The 25798-nt window shown below is 38.3% G+C and overlaps 1 protein-coding gene across 1 annotated transcript in view; it reads right to left on the bottom strand.

Annotated features, from left to right (window-relative positions):
* The window catches only part of LOC306883134 (protocadherin Fat 2-like), a 52137-nt gene extending 34788 nt beyond the window's left edge, over nt 1-17349 (bottom strand). Inside the window, exons 1-8 of the mRNA XM_079438238.1 lie at nt 17143-17349; nt 10521-13808; nt 9144-9455; nt 7344-7402; nt 5732-6043; nt 2944-3154; nt 466-605; nt 13-288 (exon numbers count right to left, since the gene is read on the bottom strand). Coding sequence (XP_079294364.1) covers nt 13-288; nt 466-605; nt 2944-3154; nt 5732-6043; nt 7344-7402; nt 9144-9455; nt 10521-13779 — 4569 coding nt within the window. The 5' untranslated portion in view covers nt 13780-13808; nt 17143-17349. The remainder of the gene's footprint in view (nt 1-12; nt 289-465; nt 606-2943; nt 3155-5731; nt 6044-7343; nt 7403-9143; nt 9456-10520; nt 13809-17142) is intronic.
* Between the last annotated feature and the right edge of the window lie 8449 nt (nt 17350-25798).

The raw sequence follows: 25798 nt of genomic DNA, 5'->3' as shown, positions 1-25798 counted from the left end.
GTATTTATTTACCATCACAATCAGAGTATGAGTGGAGATGGTCTCGTAGTCTAGCTCTTCTTTCATGACAAGCACACCGCTCCTTTGGTCCAGGTGAAAGTACTTGAGGCTGTCTGGGTTAAGGCAGCTGTGGATGGAGTAAAAGAGTCCACTCTTGGCATCTGCGTCGTGGGCACTGATGTGAAGGATCTCCTTCCATGGAGATGTGTCCTCTGGCACTCTGACCTCATAGAGGCTCTTCAAGAACATAGGTCGATGCTCATTGATATCCACTACTTGAATGTAGGCCTTAGAGAAGAAAGACAAACCACTACAATCTCAGCTGTCCATAGGCTTAAATGTAAGACATATTAAAATGCTGACAAGATAACAATGGCAAATCTTTCATCTCGCATTCTATTTGCACGCTATGAATTTATTGACTCTGCATTCATTGTGTGATGGATTTGGCATGTGTGCTCATACCTGAGTGGTTATGGCCTGAAATCCATCTGTGACTCTGACTGTTAAGTTGTAATGAGATTTTCTGCCTGCATCCAGACGTCTAGCTTTCACAATGCTCCCTGTGTTCTTCTCAATGTAGAAGTCCTGCTCTTCATCACCACCTAAGGTATAACATCAGCTACTGGTTAGATCGGTGCTTCTCAACCCATCGGTCTGTAACTAACCACATAAATGCAACCACAAAAAAGGCTTGTCAACTTTAAAAGGAAAAAAAGAAAATTCCCATGTTTTATACTCAAAGGGCATGTATATCCAATCAAACTTGATGGTGCATATTCATTTGTTGCTTCTCTAGCTGGTCTATTAATAATTTTTTATGTATTTAAATGTAATATTCCAGTAATATTTTTTAAATGTATGCATATCAATATTACACAATTACAACAATCCATAAAAATAATAACTTATTAAATTGTTTGTATACAGTAGTGCTTTTAATTATAAATTTATGTAACCACATAGCTTTATTTCAGTTTATATACATGATTTTTGCATTACTGACTGCTAATATTACAATTCAATATTATATTAATATAATGAAGATTAGTGCATTATAATGTTTGATTTGAAGATAATTGTTTACGTTTGTACTGTCAACACTCAGTGTCCAATGTAAAATCTGCTGCGTTAGAAAATGACACGAAAATTCACACATCTGATGGTTTACCATCAATACCTCTGAGTGAACCTTTGTGGGTGAACCCGTATTCATTACTTTAGGGCTGAGTAACATGAAGTGTTGTGATTCAGGTGAACTGTAATAAACATACAATCCTCTAAATCTTGCATCAGCAAAATAAGTACAAGGGTCGCACCAAAAAAAGCCTGGATGAAAAGCACCAGCATACTGTAGATTTCACATTTCAGAGAATGGATCCCAATCATGCAATTTCTCTCTAACACCCACATGAGACTTTGTTATTATACCCATCCTGGTACAATAATGACAGAAAACAATGGCACTCCTGTGACACTATTAATCAGATCTATTGTTTAAAGGAAAATATTTGGCACATGCATAAAAAAGACCAGACGTCTTACTCAGTGGGGGTAAATTCATGCTTGCTTTAACAGATGGTGTTTATTAAAAATTCCACCTATTGAAGGTTTTCTGGTCCTGATTTAATAACTATATTTCCAGGTGCCTATTCACTATGTTTATTTCTAAACTTTACAAAGCAGTCTTCAAATGGATCTCTCTCTTTGCTGAAGATCAACCATATCTAATACTGGCCTTGATGGAAGTTTTGAGATTTATTCTGAACAAAAGCCTGTTGATCTTTTTTAATTAATACATAATTTGCTATAATTTCATGGGCTGCTACAGTGAAACAAAGCCTTCAAACAAAAAATCCAGGGTTAGGGTTAAAGTTAAACACACTAGAGATGCAATCATTCAACTTCTAACCAACACTGCACTAAGATTCAGACCTTTTATTCTCTATAATCTTATATTCTCATCAAATATGAATATTCTTTCTGCTGTTTATGTAAATTATTGCTTTTAATATAAATTAATACTTTGAGGTCCATGATAAAACCATTATAGAATATTTAATGCTTTAATGAACAAATCAACTATGCACTGTTAATTCAGGCATGCACAGTAATAACCCATGACTTATTACAATATCTGCGTATTTTTGTCATTGGTTTTCTTCCTTATGAAATAGGTGCAGGGTTTACAGACTAGCACTTTTAATTATACATTTAAGTAATCACTTCAAACTGTCTAGCTTCATTTATCAAGTACAGAATCACATTAAAAATCATAATTTAAAGCACAAAGTGAAACCACATATATGACCTAACATTAATAAATCACAAAATTATGCATGACAAATTCAGGGCTATGTGCAAGTTATCTGAAATGTATGACTCGGGGTCTCGTATCAAAGAGTCTTTTTCATCAGAATGACCACAGTCTTCTGGTTAAAATATAATGTGTTCGTATCTAAGAGTAAGATAACGAATGTAAATTAATGCGGGCCTCGCTGTCTTCATATCAGAACCACGCTGAGATAAAACAAGATCTGTACCCAACAGGTGACTTCTCTTCCAGGCGATTTTTCCCTTCCTACTACAAATGCTTGTGATTTATTTCCACTGAAGCTCATTTCTCTCGGAGTGAGTCTGCAGGGCTGAAGGCAAGAATGCGGGAGCAGAGTGAAGGTCAGGTTCAGCCCTTAACCACAGGCGAATATGTGCTGCTTGCATGGCTACAGAGAGACTGATGGCAGAGCTGTGAGGAAGGCAGCTCCTCTGGTGCTCTGGCTTGTCATCTGAAGAAATGTGTCACAGCTAAGATCAGCCTCCTGGCACAGATCTCATCACAGTGACACCAGACCCCCTACATGCTGTACTGTACCATGATACCCAATATACTTACTGTTTGACTCTAATACAGTTAAGTTTGATAAGTGATAGAGAGGTGCTTACCAATAATGTCAAACAAGAGAAGGTTCTGCGGCATCTCCGTTCTGATGATTCCCACCATGTCAGTGACAGGATCTGTCTCCATCACCACATAGTTAAAGGGGGGCTCATCAAAAGCCAGCACATCGGAGCTGGGCTCAGGTTGAGGCAGCCATTCAACATGCAGACGGGTCTTAGACATTCTTGGAGGGTTGCCTTGGTCTGTTGCTTGAATCTATGATAGGGAAGGAGAAAACAAAAGGTGAAAAACATATAGCATATTGTCACGCTGCACAGGGAGCAAGGAACGAAGAGACACGGAGATTCCAATAGCAACGTTTATTTCAATTCAATACACGGAACGAGGAGCGTGGGGATATGACGAACAACACAGGACATGGGAGACAGGGAGACACAGGGCTTAAGAACACAGGGAAATCAACGAGGAAGAACAGAAACAGGTGTGGAGTAATTAAACACAGGGCTAGGGACTAATGAACTAATGATTACAGGGAACGAGGACAGGAACAGGAAGGCCAAATATGGACACGAGAGGCGGGGAAACACGAGACACAGTCTGACATTATGCCCCCCTCCGGAAGGCGCGTCCACGCGCCATACACCATCCAATGGGCTACCGGCCTCCAGAGCGGGGCCCGTTCCGGGAGCCATGGCAGGACAGGAGACACAGGAAGCCACGGCAGATCCGGGGACTCAGGAGGCCATGGAGGAACAAGGGACTCGGGGGGCAATGGCGGGACAGGGGACTCGGGAGGCCACGGCCTTATTTTTTCAGGTAGCCAAGACGGGTAAAGGGGTTCTGTGGCCTTGGCCCTCGGCCCGGCCACACAGGTCGTGACCCTATAGCCCCCCCCCCAAAATTTTCTTGGGGAAGTTCCCCTCTGGGAGCCACTGAGGAGGAGCAGGCACTAGGGGGTGCTTTGATGGCGAGGTCACTTGGGGGCGCTCGGGCGGCGCGGGCACTCGGGGGCACTCGGGCGGCACGGGCATTCGGGGGCACTCTTGAAGCGTGGACTCTAGGGGGCGCTCTTTCAGCGCGGACTCTCGGGGGCACTCCTGCAGCGCGGACCTGGACGGAACCAGCAGAGACGCAAGAGAGCTGGACGGGACCAGCGGAGACGCAGGAGAGCTGGACGGGACCAGCGGAGACACCGGAGGGCACCTGCGAGGAGCAGGCACTGGAGGGCACTGGCGAGGAGCAGGCACTGGAGGGCACTGGCAAGGAGCAGGCACCGGAGGACACTTGTTCATATCTGGCGGGCTTGCCACCTTCTCGTATGGCTGGCTTGCCTTATTTTCGGAAGGCGGGTTCAAAAGCGGGGGGTGAAAAGTGCCGCTTACTGCTGTATCGGCCCTGTATTATGTCACGTTGCACTGGGAGCAAGGAGCGAGGAGACACGGAGATTCCAATAGCAACATTTATTTCAATTCAATACACGGAACGAGGAGCGTGGGGCTATGACGAACAATACAGGACATGGGAGACAGGGAAACACAGGGCTTAAGAACACAGGGAAATCAATGAGGAAGAACAGAAACAGGTGTGGAGTAATTAAACACAGGGCTAGGGACTAATGAACTAATGATTACAGGGAACGAGGACAGGAACAGGAAGACCAAATATGGACACAAGAGGCGGGGAAACACGAGACACAGTCTGACACATATACTGTATCATGTGATATTTGTTGCCATAAATTTAGTTTATGTGTGTAGAATGTAAAGACTTGGTTAAAAATACTGCAGATTCATATACATCATTCTTGAAATATGACTATTGAATTGTGGATCATTTGCACTACTGGTAATTTTTATTTTTTATAATTATGATTTTAAAATATATTTATGCTTACCAATGCTGTTTATTTGATTTAAAAAAATACAGTAACCACAATTGAATTGTGAAATAGTTTTCTATGTGAATATATTTTAAAATATTTGTTCCTGTGATGGTAAAGCTGAATTTTCAGCATCATTATTCTAGCCTTCATTGTCACATAATGTTTTAGAAATTATTCTGTATCATGGTTTCCACAAAACGTTGCTAATAAGAAATAAGAAATAAATTATTGAGCAGCAAATAAGCCTATTAGAATGAATTCTGAAGGATCATGCGACACTGAAGACTAGAGTATGATGCTGAAAATTCAGCTTTCATAATTCAAAAGTCATATTTCAAGAAATATGCATATGAATATACAGTATTTTTAAGCAATATATCCTGAAATCAAGTCGTTGATTTCACTAAAACATTCACCAAGCATAAATATTTTTTTTACCAACAAACATCACAATATATTCCATAAAAATTTGGTGCTGAAAATTTAGCTGTCATCACAGAAATAAATGACGTTTTAAAAATATTCAAATAGAAAAAAGTTCCTTTATATTGTAATGATGTACTTATATCACTGTACTTATGATCAAATAAATGCAGCCTTAGTGAGCAACAGATACTTAAAAAAATCTTAATAAAAAAAAAAAAAAAGTTTAAATCTTAACTTTTGACTTGTAGTGTAATTCTTACTACAAAAAAATTACACCTCATGTGTGATTTCCCCCCAAAGCTGTGATAGTACTGTGACATGAGTAATGAGTTAACAACAGTATGACACAACTGAAATATTTCTTGACTTATAACTTCAGAGGAAAGAACTTTAGAAGAAAGAACTGTATAAATGCATTTTAAAAATACTGATTCAAATGGTTGTTCCAAACCAAATTAAAACAGCGTGACTCACACTGAATCCCTGTCAACCTAAAAACCCATAGCCCTAATTTGTATCCATACCGTCAGAATACCGTAGTTGCCCCGAACAAACTCTCCTCTAGCTGTCACCACCCCGGTCTCAGGATGAATATCAAACCGATCCTCACTGCTGTCATCCAGACTGTACTTGATCATGCCGTTGGGCCCCACATCGTCATCACGGGCCACTATCCTGTAGATCGCCTGAGGCCCAGCCGTGCTCTGCCGCTCAGGGAGTTTTACCTGGAAAAGCTTATGGCTGAACTGAGGGCTGTTATCATTCTCATCCAGGACTTCAATGACTACGGTTGCAGTCGAGCTTAATGGAGGGGCCCCTTCATCTGATACCATGACCTAAACAACAGCAGGAGAGGGAAACATCATGAACATCATGCGCACAAATCAAAAACCTATGTCTTTAAATAAACAGCTGTTCCACAGAGTATTTAACTCTATGTTGTATGCATTATGAAATTTTAAAAATCTTATAACACTGTGTGACAGTAATAAAACTGGCTCTTAGGTTCACTAATCCAAATTTTACTTAAACATTAAGGTTACACTTTAGTTTAAGATGTCCTTGTGTTTATGCATAATCATTAATTATATGCAATTACATTAATTATATGCATAAATAATGCATGTAATTAATGTAATTATGCATAATCTGTTGTTATTATAATAGTAAGTACATCTAAAGTGTAACATCAACACCATAAAATAAAATGTTTCCAACATTAAATAAATATTAAAAACAGAGATATTTAATAATGAATAATATAACAGTCTAAATAAAAAATATTATAACTGCAATATTCTTTATATTAGCATTTACTGTAACCATATCTACAGAATTAATATCCATTTTACTTTAATATTTATTTCTTTGAGGCAGCACATTTAAACAACTCTTCATAAATAATGTATGTGACTGTAACTGTTTTAAAGTTAAGTTTACTCACTATATGATTCAAATGTGAATTTTCAGCTCATTTTTATCAAAAATGTAATGTAATTTTTTTATGGGTGATCAAAAATGTTTTCAAAATCAACCAAAATCAATTTATGATTACCAATTATTAACCACGCTACAAATATGCTTCATGTACTTATCACAAAATGAAATGCTGTTACTTTTTATAGGACTAATTTCAAGTGAATCTTCATGTATTTCTTTACCACACAACAACAGTGCCATATCAAATGATTCAAAATGATCATGTTTGATTAGTGAATCAGATTTAAAAAAAAAAAAAAACTGGCTCAAAAGAGTGATTCGTTCACAAATTGGACAGATCTGGTTCTCTGATTCAACACTGACTCAATGATTCGGTCACAATAGATCTGAAGTTAACAGCACACTAGAGGAAATGATTATGAGTGAATCATTTTACATTTCTGTCTGTTCAGCACTCAAAACTTGGCTTGGCTTTATCATGCTTTTTGTCATTTTGGAGCTTATGGACATGCATAGCAAAGGCAAACTTGAATATTCTCCAATATTTCTCCTTTATGTGTAACTTACAACTACCCCTTTAAGACTATAATACATAACACAAAACACAAACAGCAACCTGTTCTCAACAATCAGCCAGAGAAACGCTCAGGCCTGAGGTTCATGACCTAGTAAACAGAAGGAAGCAAGTGAACCAACCTCAATGATATGCTCTGCTTTTTGTTCCCGGTCCAGGGGAGCAAGGGTGCTGATCACACCTAAACAAACACAGAGGAAGAACAGACAGGCTGATCAATGCCACCAGCTTCAGATGGATGGCACACCTGTTCGTTCACCCCAGGCTGCCCGTTTTACTTTCCCTTCCCACAGCTTTGTTTTTCAAGCTTTATTTGTTTTGTTCCACTGTTTATACTAGGTCAACCTGTGGTATACAAGCCGTGGGAACAACGGTTATTATTCACGTCCGTGTCAGTGAGGATTTAGCCACCGCTGACTTAGACCAAAAGACCAGTCTTGCCAAGAAACTGACAGAAAATGAGCCACGGCTTAAGAGCCACTGAAGTGTTGTGAATTAGTACAAGAGGTTTTCAGGCACCTTTTTACAACTGGGTGTTAGGGGCTTGGATAAGTGTGCTTCATGGCTCAACAGCTGATTTCAGGTTAAGGGCAGACAAAATGCACCAATGACAGTGGTTTACCACCACTGCAATAAACACTTAAGAGTGTCATTTCAGTAGAAGAGGGCTGGCAGAGACCCACAGTGTCGATCAACTTGTGCAGCACTCAAAACAAACCCTGCTGGGCTTTTATGACGGCCTGTATTTATGCAGGCAATCCTGAAAGTGTGGTTTTGGCATTAATGCCCACCTGTGAAAAGATCGCTCTATCGTGCATGGGACAATAGGCAAATGCATGGATTAAAAACACGTCTTTAGTACTTTCAGCATGCAAAAAGAAATGACAAAGCATCCCTTTTTGTCTCGATTCTTGTGTCTTAATCTCCCTTAGAGCATATGGCTTTTTATAATGTAAACTCTGTTCCCAACCCACACAAGAAATATTTGGCTTGCCAATATTCAATAAATGCAATGGTTTAGTGGTGCTAAGCTGTTAAGGCGGTTAGCTTAGTCACGGTGTTATTTTTAGTGATTAGTCATCTCAGTCCGTCCTGTCTTGACATGGAGAGCCAATAAAACTCTAGTCCTTTTAGCCCTGAGGGAAGCAGGCTAAAACGCACTGAAGTGTGATTTGTTGCTGTCTCTGCTGGCTCTTAAGATGTAGCATTGACTATATTACACTTTTATATTCATTTAGCATTCTCCTTGATCCTCCTGGACTATACAGTGCATGCATACAATATTCATAGAGATTTCTTTTCAAAGTAATGCTTCACACCGGTTGGGTTTTTGACAGAACTTTTCACCTCAAGCTTCCAGCCAAACCCGCCAGCACTTTAACAATGGAAATGCAAACATCTACATTTTTTAAACATCTACAAATGAACATTTCAGTGTGGTAGATCCTTTATATAATACAACCCAACCCCCTGTTTTCTTTGTAATCCTTGACTATTAACTCAGGGTGGGGCATATGAAACAACAAAGAGACAGGACTTAGTAAAGACAAGTGCAAGCATGAGTTAATGCAGTTCTAATTTTCATAGTTAGTGTTCAAAGGCTAGGTTGAGCTGCAAAAAGGGTCAGAGGTGTTGCGGGTTGTGTGACTCTGTGGGCATGCTTAACAACTGTCCTCACCCTTGACATAAAATGACACACACTGATCATAGTATTCACAATAATTAGATGTCCTATTCACTGTGCCCTTCACAAGGCATACCACCCTTATAAAAAAAAAAAACATGTGCTTAGACACGTTTTATCAATCCATCAAGGATTGCATGACATGAATCACCAACTTGTGCCATTTCATCATTCTCATAAAATGCCAAAACTGATGAACAAATACTTTCTGATGGACCATTTGAAGTATAGAGTTTACCTGTTTTTGCGTCTATGGTGAAATATACACGTTGAGAATCTAGGATCTGGAAAGTAAGCTTCCCCTCAGAGGACTTGTCCCTGTCTGTGGCAGATACTTTTAGCACAGATTTGTCCTTTGGCAAATTCTCTTGCACTGAGCCAAAGTAGACAGGCTGGGACAGCTCAGGGGGATTGTCATTAATATCCCAAACTTCAATGTAGACCTCGGTCCAGGATACCAGTGGTACAGTGCCCAGATCTTTTGCATAAACTGTCAGCCAATAGTGTGGCACGGCTTCACGATCCAGAAGGCCTGCGGTCCGAATAACACCTGCAAAATGTAATTGTCTTGAATTACTAACCAATAGCAACAGCAATGTACTGCACATTTAACAATAAAGTGTGTGCTTGCCTTCATATAATATTAAACATTTGGTTATACATTATTTTAGGACCAATTCTCACTATTAACTAGTTGCTTATTAGCATGCATATTACTAGCATATCAGCTGTTTATTAGTACTTATAAAGCACATATTAATGCCTTATCCTGCATGACCATATTTTAGATCCCTTAACCCTAACCCAGACCTAAACTTAAAGGGATAGTTCACCCAAAAATTAAAATTAAAACAACCTTTGTTCATCTTCGGAACACAAATTAAAATATTTTTGATGAAATCCGAGAGCGTTCTGACTCTCCATAGACAGCAATACAACTGACAACATAACAACGTCCTTACTACTGTACCTTTCTGGGCCCTGAACGTGGTAGTTGCGTTGCTGTCTATGGAGGGGTCAGAAAGCTCTCGGATTTCATTAAAAATATCTTAATTTGTGTTCTGAAGATGAACAAAGGTCTTACGGGTTTGAAACGACATGAGGGTGAGTGATTAATGACAGACATTTTTGGGTGAACAATGCCTTTACAACACAACTTACTAACTATTAATAAGCAGGAGTTAATTGAGGGAAAACTCTTAGGTAAAAGTGCACATGTGTTCCCTAATCTAAAGTATTATCAAACATTCATAAAAAGTATCAACATTTGTTTTGTTTTTTGTCCTTTAATTCTTAAATCACTTCATCATACAATGTGCACAAGAACTGCAAAACTCAACCCAATAATTATGTAGTCAAAGAATAATAGTTTATGTAATGTAACAAATGTTAATGTCAAATGCCTAAAATCTTTCAACCTGCAGGAGAAAGCCATGTATCATTTTGTCTTTACATATGTTTGGTATACCTAATGACTGATCTGTAAATGTTTGAACATGCAGTGTTGACCCAACATGCTTAAGGCAGGTGCTGTAATAGAAAAGGTCAGCAATATCCATGAGGTATTTTTGTATCTAGGTAAAGCATGTGAGATGTGTTGTAATCACAATCATACCTGTCTCTTCATCAATTGTGAAGACGCCAAGCCCTGAGCCATCATGAATGTAATATCTGACTACTCCATCTCGTCCCAGGTCGTTATCTACAGCAGTTAGTGTCAATACTGAGGTTCCTACTGTAGCATCCTCCGTAACGGCTGCGTTATGCACAAACTGGGTAAAGAGGGGCCGGTTCAGGTTTTCGTTTACATCTAACACTTCAACCTCAATGAAACATGAAGATGATAAAGACCGGGGCTTTCCGTGGTCTACAGCTCGAACAGTTAGATTATACGACTGCTGCTTCTCAAAGTCCAGTTCATGCTCCAGAGTCAAGCACCCTGTGGATGTATCCAGGAAAAACGTCCCTGCTTCGCTGTTCTTCAAGTTGTAGCTTATGAGACCTCCGCTCTCCAGATCTAAATCAAAGCTTTCGACCCATAACAGCACTGTGCCTGGAGGAACATCCTCAGGAACTAAGATCCTGTAAATTGTAGGTACAAACTTTGGAGGATTGTCATTGATGTCCTCCAGTACTACCACCAGATCTGTAAATGAGAAAAGCTGTGGGTCCAGTTTGGCTTGATCTCTGGCCTCAATTGTTAGGTCATATCTACTAAAGGTCTCTCTGTCTAAAGGCCCAGTTACTTTCACCACCCCAGTGATTTCATCAATCTTGAACAAATCGGTGAAGGTTAGCAATGAAAATTTAAATGCTCCATTGTCTTCAGAGTCAAAATCGACTGCATTGACTTTGAATATGCTTTTGTCAACCTCTGTGTTTTCTGGGATGTTCACAACATATCTTGGCTGAGAAAATAACGGAGGATTATCGTTTGCATCAAGAACGTTAACAGCAAGAAGCTTCCATGTAGAGGTTTGTGGAGATCCCAGGTCATACACGGTTATGTTGAGAATATAAAACTCCTTTTGCTTTCTATCCAAAGCACTGATTATCTGCAGTTCACCAGTGTTCATGTCAATAGTAAAACATCCATCCTCATTTCCACTGGAAATTGCATAGACAAGCTTTCCGTTAAAGCCAGAGTCATTGTCAGTGACATTAAACTGCAACACAGATCTATCGAGAGCAAAGTCTTCCCTGATGTCGATCGAGCTTTGTGTGCCTGCGATAAACTTTGGAGAGTGCTGGTTAATTATATGAACGTCTGAGATATACTCTTCTTCTTTGGCATTGAGAGACGGCTTAAATGACTCAATAAGCTTCTCTGTCAACTGCCTTGTAATTCCGGTCTCCTCGCAATGTGTGGTGGGAACTTCACCCTTGCTTGAGATACGCACAGTCACAGTGTTGGGATCAGCACTATATTTGCCATCAGTTGCTGTTATTTTAAGTATAAATAAATGATTTTCTGTGCCTTCGTACTTTGAGGGAATTACTCTAGCAAGTTTAATGGACCCAGAAACAGGGTTAATTGTAAAGAGTCCATCATCATTCCCAGACTCTATCCTGTATATGATCTGCTGTAGCTCATCCAGATCGAGTGCTGACATCTCTACAATACTCTCCCCCACAGCAAAGTCTCGGGGTATGGAGGCATTGCATGCCACCCGCTCAAACACTGGAACATTGTCGTTGACGTTGGTCATGGTGATGGTTGCTGAGCATTCGCTTACTCTGTTAAATGGGCTTCCGCTATCAGAGGCCCAGATTCTCAGGTGATACAATCTCTTCATGAGCTCATAATCAAACTCCTGGGAGGTCGAAATCACACCGGTCAGTGGGTCTATATTGAAAGGAACCGGACTTGTGTTTGCTATAGAGTATGTTACAAAACCGTTGTTATCTTTGTCCACATCAATAGCAGAGACAGCCAAGATGCTTGTTCCGATCGGGATGTTTTCAGGCAGAGAAGCCTGGTATGAGGGCACCATGAACCTGGGGGCATTATCATTTTCATCAATTATATCCACAACGACACGGGTAAACGCTTCTCCATCATTTGCTGTGACATCAAACTCGTAATGAGAGTGCTTTTCAAAGTCAAGAGTCTGAGAAGTCATTATCACACCAGTTTTGGCACTGATTTTGAATTTATAGCTATCCGGGTTTTCTTTGATGCTGTAGGTTATATTTTTGAAACTCAAACCTACAGATACTCTAACTACGTGACTTTTCGGTGGAGAAAATTCACTGAGAGTGACATAATAGAGTTCTTGTTCAAATGCCAAAGGTTTAACTTGAAGAGGAGGAGGGATATGCACGGTTTTTATTGGCGTTAGCAAAGGAGGGTTTCTTCTGTCTTTGGCTTGCAGGGAAATGTTTAGTCCAAATGGGTTTTGCAACCAATCAATCCATTTTGTTGAGACTAATTGAAAGCCACCATCATGCAACATCGATGGAATAATCTGAAAGCACTTCAGCGGATCCCCTTCAACTATACTTAAAGATGCCACTTTCTCCTTCTCCTTGGGTTCCGTTTTTATGTTCACACTTATTTTGTCGTCGTCCGTTTGTGAAGTCGCTGCACTGGTGGGTGTGACAAGGGTAAAGTTTTCTGTCACGTTTTGTATGGTCACAACAACCTTTGCAACATTTCCAAACTTCTGCACGCCAGAGATTTTCTTTGTCCTGTCCTCTGCCAGCACAGTCAGCTCATACCTGTCTCTCTGACTGGCGTCAAGCGTCTTGATAAGTGTAACAATGCCTGTGAACGGATCAACGGCAAAGGGGTGTGATCTAGTGGTGAATGAGTAATAAAATTCTGCATTGCTGCCAATATCAGCATCCGTTGCGCTCACTCTCACCAGACTCGACTTGATCGGTGTGTCTTCTTTGATTAGCGCATGATAAGAGGCAGGGTAGAAGAGTGGTTTCAGATCATTTGTGTCAAGCACTTGGATCGATACCTTTGTTCTAGCTCGGTTGTCATAGGTGCTTTCGGTAGCCTCGACGGTGAGAGTGTAAATGTCTCGTACCTCTCTGTTCAGCACAGCTGAGTAACTGCTTCGGGTTTTGATTCTCAGAAAGCAGAAATCTCCTACGGTTACCTCCTCGGCTTTGAAAAGGCCATCGTCATCGCCATAGACAATCTTGTACTTAACCTCCCAGAAGGGATCAGATAGTATGATGCCCATTCGGACCGGGCTCTCCGTATAGGACCTGGGGGCAGAGTTCTCATAAATGCTGGCATTATACAAATGATGAGTGAACCTCAGCAGAGAGTTGTCTTTAACCAGGCTCCCCTGACATCTGGTTAGCGTTCCTAGGACTGCTGTGACAATGAGAATTATGGCTGTGTCTCTGAAAGCCATTCTCACTGTCTCAACCTGGTCCCGCAGACCTGAAGAGAAGGAAAAAAAAATTAAATCTCCTTTAATTTTTATGACAAGTAAACCACAACATGGTTTTACTATGAGCTGATATGACCAAGTAATATTACAATGACCATTATCTAACCACATACTGAAACTAGAAGGTGCAAAACCCACACATGCATATTCATCTCATTGTCTGTTTCACCTAGTGAAAGACCATAGACAGGTATTTTTTGTCCCGTTTTGACATGTCTTGACAAGCTACATTACATTGTTTAACCGTGAGAAGAGCACCAGAACTCCTTAAAGCAGATGATACATTTTCACATAGTTGAGCCAGTTTTCTTTAACTACAAGTCAACTACAACTAGCATATGAAAATGGGTTTTGTAACTTAAACTACATTGAGATGCTATTTAAATCGGGTAGTAAAATTATTTATTTTGGGGGTGCCTGACATTGAGCTTCCCTTCCTCACCCTCTTGTTCGACATCTATTTTTAACAAAAATATTTAACCCAATGTGAGGCAAAAGTCATATTTAATGGTTTGTTAATGGCAAAAATTGGAGCTAAAAAATAAACTGTGACCATATATTTTAGCTTTGGAGCCATGAAAATTCATTTCAGTTTAGTCTTTAATTTAATTTATTTTTTCAGTTAAATTAGCTTGAATTTCAAATATTATATATTTCAGGTGTTTTTACTTAAAAGTTAGCACACTGACTGAAAGTGTACTTTGAGAGGTGCCAAATATTGTATTGCATTAACGGATTATCATGCCCCTGATTTAACTACAATACAGTATGTGACACAATGTAATAAAAAAGGAGACTAACGAAATGAAAGCAAGCTGAACTAATTTACTAATTTACTAATATTATTCTCTGTCAGTCTCCTGTATATTTATGTAGATGTATGATAACAGTTCTAACCGCCATCTCTAGATGGGGGTGGGGTAAATGGAGCTATATTCCCTGGAACGCATTAATGGGCTAGAGGTAGTAACAGAGAATTAATCTGTCCCATACTGGTTAGACTTCAATAAAACTTGTGTTTCTGTGTGGGTTTCAGCAATAATACTTCTTAACTCTTTTGAAATCTCTTGAAATCCAACAGGTAAGAGTTGTGAAATCCCTCAGGGTGAGTCTGTTAGCAGTAGGATGTGCAGTGTGCTGCCCTCCAGCCTACACTCTCACAGCTACCTGCCGCCACACGTTCAGCCAGGCAGCACATACTCGGATCAGGTTTCACTATCAGATCTCACTTTGCCAGTTTTGTTAGATTTAATGACATTTAAGGATACTGTGAACAGTTCAGCATGCTTACACTCTTGTAATAGTACTAAATCAAACTTTACATGCAGCAAGCACTAATAACACTCAGAAAAGTCACATCAAAGCAAACTGTAGCATGTTTTTAAAACATGCACTGTAACCACAAGTAAGCCAACAAAGTGCATTCTTCAACTATTGCACATACTGCAATTTTTCATACTCTACAGGAGTTCTTATTACTTTCCCTGCACGATCAATGCTTTGTAATGCATGGATTACTATAGGATCACACAAGCTCTTGCTGTTGGTTTATTGTTTGAAAAAGTTGTGGCCAGAGCCAAGCATCAACATGCCCACAGATGCGTAATTTTTAACAGAACAGCTAGTTCGGCGGTGTTGAGACATTACGGATGACGCTGAATTGAACTTCCTCCCAAAATGTTTTTGAACTGCCTGCTAATTAAATTATGATAAATGCAATTATCTTTATTTAAAGCAAAGCAATGAATGCATGTTTTTTTAAGTCATATTCCATCGGAGATTAAAGATTAAATCCTTTCCTCAGAAAAAAAAAAAAAAAAAAAAATCTGAAAAATCTTTACAACATTTTTGTCTGTGAGTAGGTTCCCCATCTGTCTATGGATACTTACGTGAGGACCTCACATAAATGTCCTCACATCCACACCTAGTGACACAGGGAAGCAATTATCTATATTGCTAGGAGGGCTTCTGAGAAAGGATAGTTTAGACAACTGGCTTAAACCCCGTTTATTTGGACATGGACATTTAAGGTGACCACCTTCTTGTTGTCGTCAAGGTGTCCACCTTCATCTATAACCACCTTGTTCTACAAAATGTTCAATATGTAATCAAGTCAATGTTCAATATATGTGACCTTGGACCACAAAACCAGTCATAAGGGTCAATTTTTCGAAATTGAGATTTATACATCATCTGAAAGCTGAATAAATTAGTTTTGAAACCACTGATGTATGGTTTGTTATGATAGGACAATATTTGACCAAGATACAACTATTAGAAAATCTGGAATCTGAGGGTGCTAAATCTAAATATTGAGAAAATCACCTTTAAAGTTGTCCAAATGAAGTTCTTAGCAATGCATATTACTGATCAAAAATTAGGTTTTGCTATATTTACAGTAGGAAATTTACAAAATATCTTCATGGATCTTTACTTAATATCTTAATGATTTTTGGCATAAAAGAGAAATCTATCATTTTGACCCATACAATGTATTTTTTGGATATTGCTGCAAATATACCCCAGCGACTTAAGACTGGTTTTGTGGTCCAGGGTCACATATCAACCACACCACGGTAAAGGCCTTGATGGATGACATGTGAAATTGCTATGTGTATTTAGGAAAAAATAATATTTAATATTGACCGAGATTACCATAGGCCCCAGTCACACGGTGTTAGAATAGAGGAGAGCTTCTGTTTGTGTTTTAGATGACAAGTCAAACATTTGAATTAACAATAATAATATAAAAAGAATATTATATGTGCTTTAATAGCTATTTTTTATAAACCCATACACCTGTGAAAAGCACTTGCACTCTTCACATTAGTAATTGCTAGCAACTTTTTGTTTGTACCAATATTTAAAATACTTTTATCTGTATTAGAAAATGAAAAACACTTTATTTTAAGGACCAATTCATGCATATTACTATTATATTGGCTGTTAATTAGTACTTATAAAGCACATATTAATGCCTTATTATGAATGGACATATTTTAGATCCCTTAATCCTAAACTTAAGAACTACCTTACTTACTATTAATAAACTGAAAATGAGGAGTTTATTGAAGCAAAAGTTGTAGTTAATAGTGAGAATTAGGCCTTAAAATAAAGTGTGATTACATGGGTTTCATCTGCTTAATTGCAACACAGCCTACCTGCAGCCCAAAGAAATGCTTACCACAGCAAAATAACAAGATTTATAAAATCCAACAAAGCACCACTAACACACTTTTGGATGTAGATTAAAATTCACAAACAGAAATGAAGCAAAGAAGTTTGGCAAACTGACACCGCATGCCTGACATCTCAGAAACTCACCTGAGGTCCTCGACTGCGTCTATGCATAAAACTTTTCCCAAAGTCCTCACACCTTTGGTATGACAGTATTCCAGTGCGCAAATAAATCTAATCGCTTTTCATCCATAATGAACACTAAAACTCTGCCAGAAAAGTTGACGGTTCCAGCTAATTTAGCATGTTCACGAGACTAAAGAGTTGCAAGGCTGTTGAGACACCTCATTCCCTGAGGAATCAGGTTGATCTTCTCCTCCCCAATCCTGATGACATTGTCCCTCCCTCTGAAACCCTCCCCCTCAGCCCAACACCCGTCAACCATCAGCCGGGCACACAGATTGGAGGCGTTTTTACCCTTTCTCTCTCTCTCGGTGTCTGTCTTTTTATTTGTTTTAACCTTTGGGCGAGGTAGATCTCGGAGTTTTACACAAAGTCCCGTTCAAAGTAAAAACACACCTCATAGGTTTCATATTGCTGAGTACAGTACAGAGTCTCTGCTTTGTGTTAGATGCAGTCACCTCAATGCTTTTGAAGTCTGTGGACAAAATACTGAAACGGACTTAAGAAAATTAGTGGCTGATTAACTCACGAAAGCTAAACACGAAACCGCTCCAACGAATACCAGAAGGTAATTACCTATTATTAGTGCTAGCACTACTGCTAACAGCCTGAAGCACATAGTCTTTGTTGGACTGTTATGTAAACAGAGATCACCGTTCACACTCAGGCTACCTATAGTGTAATGCGTATCATGTTGAGATGCAAGGTGATCAGCAGATTCCCCAATTAAAAGTTCTCCACAGTCACAGACCCAAAATGGCTTCAGAACTGTACGTTGAGGTACGACAGCACTTTTGCGTCCAACTACCCGCCAGAGATGATGTAAACAGACCCCACTCTCTGTGCCAAGACCTGCCGTGGAGCGAGAGAGGATGAGCACATGGAGCAGTCACGGCCCACAAATAAGACTCAACAGACGGTGGGCACCGGGCCACCGGCAGCAGGTGGACTTCGCCGAAGTGCATTTTGAGGATGAAGTGAAAAATGTGCAACCCTAAGGGCACGAGAGAAAGCCACATGCATCTACATTTCACAATGCAGCTTATTTGGACCATTTTTATGAGTGGATTAAGCATGTTCACATCAGTATTTAGTAACATCCTGTCTTTTGAGAGCTTGTGGACCGACATGATTTCACACCATATCTTGATAATGGATCAATCATCACTTACAAAATGCAAGGAAGGAAACCAAACCCCTTAAACCTAGGATCCACAAACTAAAAGATACAAAGCGTTTCTTGGCACAGCCTCAGAGCGAAGCGTTCACTATCAGTCAGCAGAAAAAGCAGTTTCATCTGGGTTTGACAGACTTGAATGACAGCTCTGTTTTATCTGCATCCTCTCAGATAATGTGCTGACCTTCTCTTTGTGTGCTTCTCTGATTCTTCATGTCCTCATTTAACTTGAATTTGCATTAACCGTCAGAGGACTGTGAAGGAGTGAAACAGAGTGTGTCGTTATGTTCAGCTTCCCTTAAAAAACGCTAAACTTTAATTAAGTCATTGTACTCATTCAGAATGTGAATTATTTGCAGTAAGTCACCATCGGTCTTTCCAGACATGGTGTGTCAATTTTAAAAAGCCATTTCAGGAGTGATGCTGTAGTAATAAGCAAATAAATGGATTTTGGTAGAGACTTAATTATTTCTTATTTCTTTTTAATGGCTATTGGGAAACAATTAATTATTGATTATCTGATCAAGATTATTTATGCAATAATGTTAGAGTGCATATGAATGGATGGATTTTGCACTACTATTAATATTAAATAATAGTACTTTTAAATAATTTAAACTGAAAGCAATGGTTTGAGTTTTACATTTAACAAATTTTAAATAAAAATTATTTTGATGTCCAACATCAATTAATACTGTTTATAATGTTAGTATACATATAAAGCTACATGATATAAAAATATACAAAAGTTTTTATTTATTTATTTTATTTTTACTTTTAAGAAAGGTAAATCATAACACAAACAACAACAATGCAAACCCTTAAAAGGAGCACTTATTTTTAATAAATTGAAAAAAATATATATTTTTTTTGTTTTATATAGAGTTTTTTCTTTACTTACAAATTTGAAGTTAACATCTTTAACTTTTCCATTACAATATATTGTACACTGATTTGTATGATACATCCACAAACACAACAGTCTTTTTTCTGCCCCAAACTGGCCCAAAAAATCATTTATTTTTGTTTATCTCATCTGCACTGTTCCCAGCAGCCTCTGGGGCATGCATGAATAATTAATATGGTTGCACTGTTTGATCCAGTTCCAGTTTTAATTGCATTGTTGTTGTATTTTGTGATTGCATTTAGTAACTAGTTGGTTTGTATGTCATGAGTTTGTCCCTGTACTCAAAATGATCAGTTAGATCATTTTTTCCTTTTCATGTAAGTACTGCTCACAACATTTTAATATACTTCATAAATATTTTTTGTCTCTTTGGTGTCTATGTGATGAGGGTTCATCAGGTGATGTCAACAGATAATTACTTTCCTCTCAATGGCAAACAGCTCTAATAAATGAAGCTGACAATATAACGATTTAAAAGAAAGGGTACAACTATTTAAATTGGTAAAAATATAGAAATACTCAAAAACAAGCAAACATCTACAAATAAACTACTTGTGTTTGTAGTGTAGCTGACATGGCTAATGTGGAGAGGAAGTACTATAAACCACTGTTTATATTTACTGGCTGTCAGACAGACCTAGCTGTTGGTCTGTCAAAGTAAAGGAGCAGATGTAAACCGCACACTGTTAACAGTATCCTGCACTCACTGACCACGAGGCTGTCAGGCTTGTCAAAAGACTCTTAGTGCTGATGACTGCTGGGAAAGGGGTCATTTCTGGACAGACCAACAGCCGTGTGTTCAGTTCAGTCACAATCAGCAGGTATTACAGTCACTTTTTTCAGTTACACTTTATTTTAAGGTCCAATTCTTGTTATTAACAAGCCATTAACTATGACTTTTCCCTTAACTCCTAATAGTTAGTATAGTTGTTAAGTTCTATTGGATAGGGATGGTAGGATTAGGGATGTAGAATATAGTCATGCAGAATATGTGCTTTATAATTATTAATAAGCAGCCAATATGTTAATATAGGCATGCTATAAGCAACTAGTAGTGAGAATTGGCCCCATACCAAAATATTACCATCTTTTGTTCTTTTTAAAGGGATATTTTACTTATTATAACAATTCTGTAATTAATCACTTTCAATGTTTCATTATTGAAACATTGAATTATAAAAAAAAACTGTAAATCCTGTTTTCTGTAAATCCTTATGCAGCTCTTTTCCATACTGCAACAATTCATAGCAATCAAAAAAGCTTTAAAAAGACAAAACACCGTACATGTGGTCTATATAACTCATGCATTACACTTCAAGCCTACTGAAGCGATATGATAAGTTTGTGTGTTAATGGCAGACTTTTCATGTAGAAGAAGTAAACGGCATAGGGAGTGCTACACAACGATATCTTTCCTCCAGGGCTATATATAATTATAGTCTCATAGTGCCAAAACTATCATACATTTTTAGTTATTGTAAATAGAGACTGATCAAAGCTTGTCACCAGAGTTTATTAAGCATGGCAACTGGGAATTTGTTTCATGTTAGGCTGACGGCAGAATGTTCTCAGATGTTGAGAGCTCCTGCAGATTTTACTGATCGTTTGTATAAACCTAAAGCCCTGTCTGTGACTTTCTCTCAATCTGAGTATTATATAGTCATATGGTTCTGAATATTGCATGTATTGATTACCATGTGGATTTCAATGTGTTGGTTTCAGGAGCATGATGTGGTTTCTAACATGATAAGCAGTAAGAATGAAACAGATTAGCGAGTTTACAGCACTGACAGATGCCCCAGCTTTACTTTGCTACCTGAAAACACCTGATGAAAGCAGCCAGAAAACAAGCATGGAGAAATACCACAGTGGTACGATGAAACATATTTGCCTTTGCAATATCAAATAATTGACTTGTCTTATCTTGATTAAAAGCATATTTCACCCAAAAATTAAAATGAACTGAAAATGTACTCATCCTCAGGCCATCCAAGATGTAGTGAGTTTGTCTCATCATCAGAACAGATTTGGAGAAATGTAGCATTACATCACTTGCTCACCAATGGATCCTCTGCAGTGAATGGGTGCCGTCAGAATGAGAGTCCAAACAGCTGATAAAAACATCACAATAATCCACAAGTAATCCACACCACTCCAGTCCATCAGTTAACATCTTGTGAAGAGAAAAGCTGCATGTTTGTGAGATTCAAAACTATCATTAAGATGTTTTTAACATTGCTTCTGGCCAAAAAAATTAGTCCATAATCCGTAATAATACTTCCCCCAGTAAACAAAAACTTTTGTCTTTTGTCCTCTCACATCAAAATTAAACAATCTATTTGTTTAGAGCTGTTTTGGACTGTTTTCACTCGTAAACAGTGTTTGATCTGTGCGTATTTCTCTCCTGATTCAGACCTTTTCACTGGAGAAATAAATATTATGGATAGATGAATAGTATTTGAGCCATGGAAGCAACTGAAGCAAGTTAAAAATACCTTAATGATATATTTGTTTCTTACAAACAGACAGCATTTTACTTCACAAGACATTAATTGATGGACTACAGTGGTGTTGAAAATTATGGAAAATAGTTTTTATCAGCTTTTTGGACTCTCATTGTGACGGCACCCATTCACTGCAGAGGATCCATTGGCGAGCAAGTCGTGTAATACTAAATTTCTTCAAATCTGTTCCAATGAAAAAAACCTAATTTACATCTTGGATGACCTGAGAGTGAGCACATTTTTGGCAAATTTTCATTTTTGGGTAAACTATTCCTTGAAATGGATGGTTTCGTCAAACATTGATTGATCTCATTGCCTCATGTAATTCCAAATCTAAATTTTTCTCAAACCAGAAAATAAGATTTAAGAAGGTTTATGGTGGTTTTTGCAATTTTATCTTGACAATCCCTGGTCATCATTAACTTAATTTTATGGAAAAGAGCAGCATGAACATTGTGATAAACCTCTCCTTTTCCATTTCATTGAAGAAAGAAAATCTCAGGTGTGAAACAACATGACGATGAGTAAATGATTTTGAACTTTGAATCATTGGCGCATGTCTACATTCCTCAAAGAACGTGATACACAGTTGGTTACATTAACTCAGACTGCCAATCATCTGGCATTTCAATTGTTGAGATTAGGCAACTCTTGATGATCTCTGATTGAAATGCTGGCCAATGAACGGCACAGTTGCTACTAATGTTTATAGCGCTTGGACCTGTCATGGACGCATTAACTGCATCATTAGAATGAGAACAGCTGCTTGCAGCCTGCATAACAATTCACACGGAGATCACAGCGGCAGCGGGAGACGGATCAGGACAGCTATGAGTTTTAGCTCACTCATATGTCAGTCTGACTCTGCAATGCTAATCAGAAGATTCTCATACTGCCTGTTTCTGTAAGATAATGAAGGTCCCATCAGAGCAAATCACTGGCTTATTGTGTTCACATGACAGGGAAGACTATGATCCTCCTGTATTATTTAACAAACCAGGTATTTGAATAGAGAGATGTTAATCTGAATCGAGTCCTGGTTGAATGTTATTTCATGTACGGCTTTAGACTGCATTGTCCAAGTGCACAAAGAATTCCTGTCGGTTCAGTTCTTCTACAACTGACTACAAGGCATACTGTGCATGATAAACCACAACTACACATGTAATCGTTAACATTAAGAGGTTTATGTTTCTATTGCTCAGCTGTTTGCAGTTTTCTTCTAGTGTAAAGCCTGGTTGTGACATAGATGTGTTGTTACAGGCATTGGAGTTTGGGCAAGACAAGTAAATCAGTTGTAGTACCTTCTATTCAAAAGTATGCTGCCATTCCATCTTCTTTCCTAAGATGAGAGCAATTTTCTTTCAGCAGGCCTTTTTGTCCTACGGTGGAGGAAATAGAAGGAACTCTTTATTGTTAAATATGTGTCACTTTTGCTTGCAGGTATGAAAAAGTGGATCGAAGTCACCTTGAAGAATAAGGTCTGCTTTGGACTAGTCTGGGTGTATGCATTGTTTTGATTGTAGCAGATCAAGCAGACCTGCCAAATATTTCAGATAAAGTAAAGTTCACTGGGTCAGACTGGAGGATAAAACTTTACCCACCTGCTGGAACCGAAGATATTGCGTTTAAAGGTTAAAGAGATAATGAAATGTGAAAATTTTGTCATATTTAATCACCTAATGTGTCAAAACAATCCTGACTTCAAATCCCCCGATAGTTAGTAAGTCAAATTTGTGCAATGTATTTATATAAACATTAAAAGTTATCTATCATCATACACAAGCATTAAAAAGTAAGATTTTTATAAAGAAATTAAAACTTTTATTCTGCAAGGATGCACTTAATTGATCAAAAGTCAGAGTAAATGCATTTATAATGTTATAAAATAATTCTATTTCAAATAAATTATGTCCTTTTGAACTTTCTATTCATCAAAGAATCCTGAAAAAAGCTTGCTTGTTTACTATGGAAGCTTGTTTCACCAACAGGATAAAAAAAGGTCACAATTCTGACGTTTTTCCTGCAATTATGAGTTTATATCTAACAATTCAGGCTGAATTGTGAAATATAAACTCATAACTGCAAGAAAAAAATATCTAAAGTCTAAAAAATCAATTGTAAGAAAAAAAAAAAGATGTGAGTTGTGAGATAAAAAGTTGCAATTACCTTGTGCGTTTTATTCCACGGTGTAAAAAACAGAATTGCAAAAAAATATAAACAGAATTGTGAAAATTATCAACTCACAGTTCTGAGAAAGAATGTCTAAATTGTGAGATTAAAAAAAAAAAAAAAAAAAAATTTATTCCGTAATGGAAACAAGCTTCCATAATTGTCTACATAATGAGAAATCATATAAATAATAAAATCAGTATTGAATGATTTCTGAAGGATCATGTGGCACTGAAGATGGATGAATGATGCTGAAAATTCAGCTTTGATCACAGGAATAAATTACATTTCAACATTTTAAATTGTAATAATATTACAGTTTTTACTGTATTTTTGATCAGTAAATGCAGCCTTGATAAGCAGAAGAGACGTCTTTCAAAAGCACTTAAAAAAAAAACTTTTGAAATGATTTGTATCCACAAAAACATTACAAATACGAATTTTTGGCCATACCAGCAAAAAAAAAAAATTCAATGGTGGCAGAACTAAATGAGGCAGAAACAAAAGCATCTCAAAAAAAGGCTCTGAGACGTGTTCCCACTTTCTGTTGAGCTATAGGCTGTAATTACTAGTTTTAAATGTGAATTCTACCATGCAAATCTCCCATTAGTGTAACAAAATGTGCATCGAATCCTCTTTAATTTTATCAGTCGTATATGTGAGCAGCTCAAACACATGCATCATCCGAGTCACTGAGATCTCAGCAGCAATGCAAAACTTCACAAGCAATGTTTTCATAGTCTTACAAAAACAAGTCTGGGTATTACTCAGTTCACCACACAAAGCCAGCAACTTTTCTCACTCGAGGCATTATTGTGCGGCATGTTATTATCCACCCTGTTCTGTCGTAAGTGTGCCGCACGCCAACAGGGAACGAAGAGTGCTAGAGGGGAGATAACCTTTCCTCGTGTCACGTCATCATCGCATGCCACGAGGGTGGGGGGGTTTGTGGGCGGGTTGAAATGCTGTTTAGTTACTGGAGGAGAGAGAGAGGAGGATGAGGAGTGGGAGAGGCAGATGGCGCGTGGTTGGGGAGAGAGGGGACAGGACTAGGCCCAGCGCAGCACGCCCAGGAAACACAATCAAACTCCCAGCAGACCCGCTGAGTCTGACATACAACACATCTCTCTCTTTCTCAATCTCAGTCTCTCTTTAAACATTACCATATACCTGCTATGGCCATTTGCTATAACTTAAACGTGTTTCCAAAAGGTCACTAATATTGTGACCTCTTCTAGACACGTTTCTGGACAGAAAACTGCTGAGACTGAAATAATATGCACATATGTGTTTGGATGCATATACTGTATGTGCTCTGTGATACAGGAAGTCACATATTAAAGGCAGAAAACACAGCCGCTGTATTAGAAACACCCTCACATAACATTCACACAACACTTTTCTTTTTATAATTTGATGCAAAGGTATATAATACTAAGTATAATGTTATAAATGTACATATTTTTAATGAAAGACAGGATTTATCGTTCAATTAATTCAACACTTTTTCAACAGCTTTTTCCAGAAATTATGAGGAAGAAGGTGATTGAAACACATCAGTCTTCGAAGGGATACAAAGCTATTTCAGAGGCTCTCAGAGTCCAAAGAGCCACAGTGAGAGCCGATATCTCCAAATGGAAAAAAACTCAGCACTGTAGCAAACCTTCCCAGAAGTGTCCAGCCTTGTGAAATTCCTCCAAGAGTACATCGACGACTCATCCAGGAAGTCACAAAAGACCCAAGGACCAAACTAGATTATATTTTCAGAGTGACCTTGTTAAAGTCGTGGCTTGAACCCAATTGAGATGCAGTGACAGGATCTTAAACGGGCTAATAAGCAACTAGTTAAGAGACCCTAAA

The sequence above is a fragment of the Barbus barbus genome (assembly GCF_936440315.1).
Source record: "Barbus barbus genome assembly, chromosome: 17".
NCBI lineage: Eukaryota > Metazoa > Chordata > Actinopteri > Cypriniformes > Cyprinidae > Barbus > Barbus barbus.
Note: the sequence above shows the minus strand (reverse complement) of the source record. Positions and strands in the feature narration are given on the sequence as shown.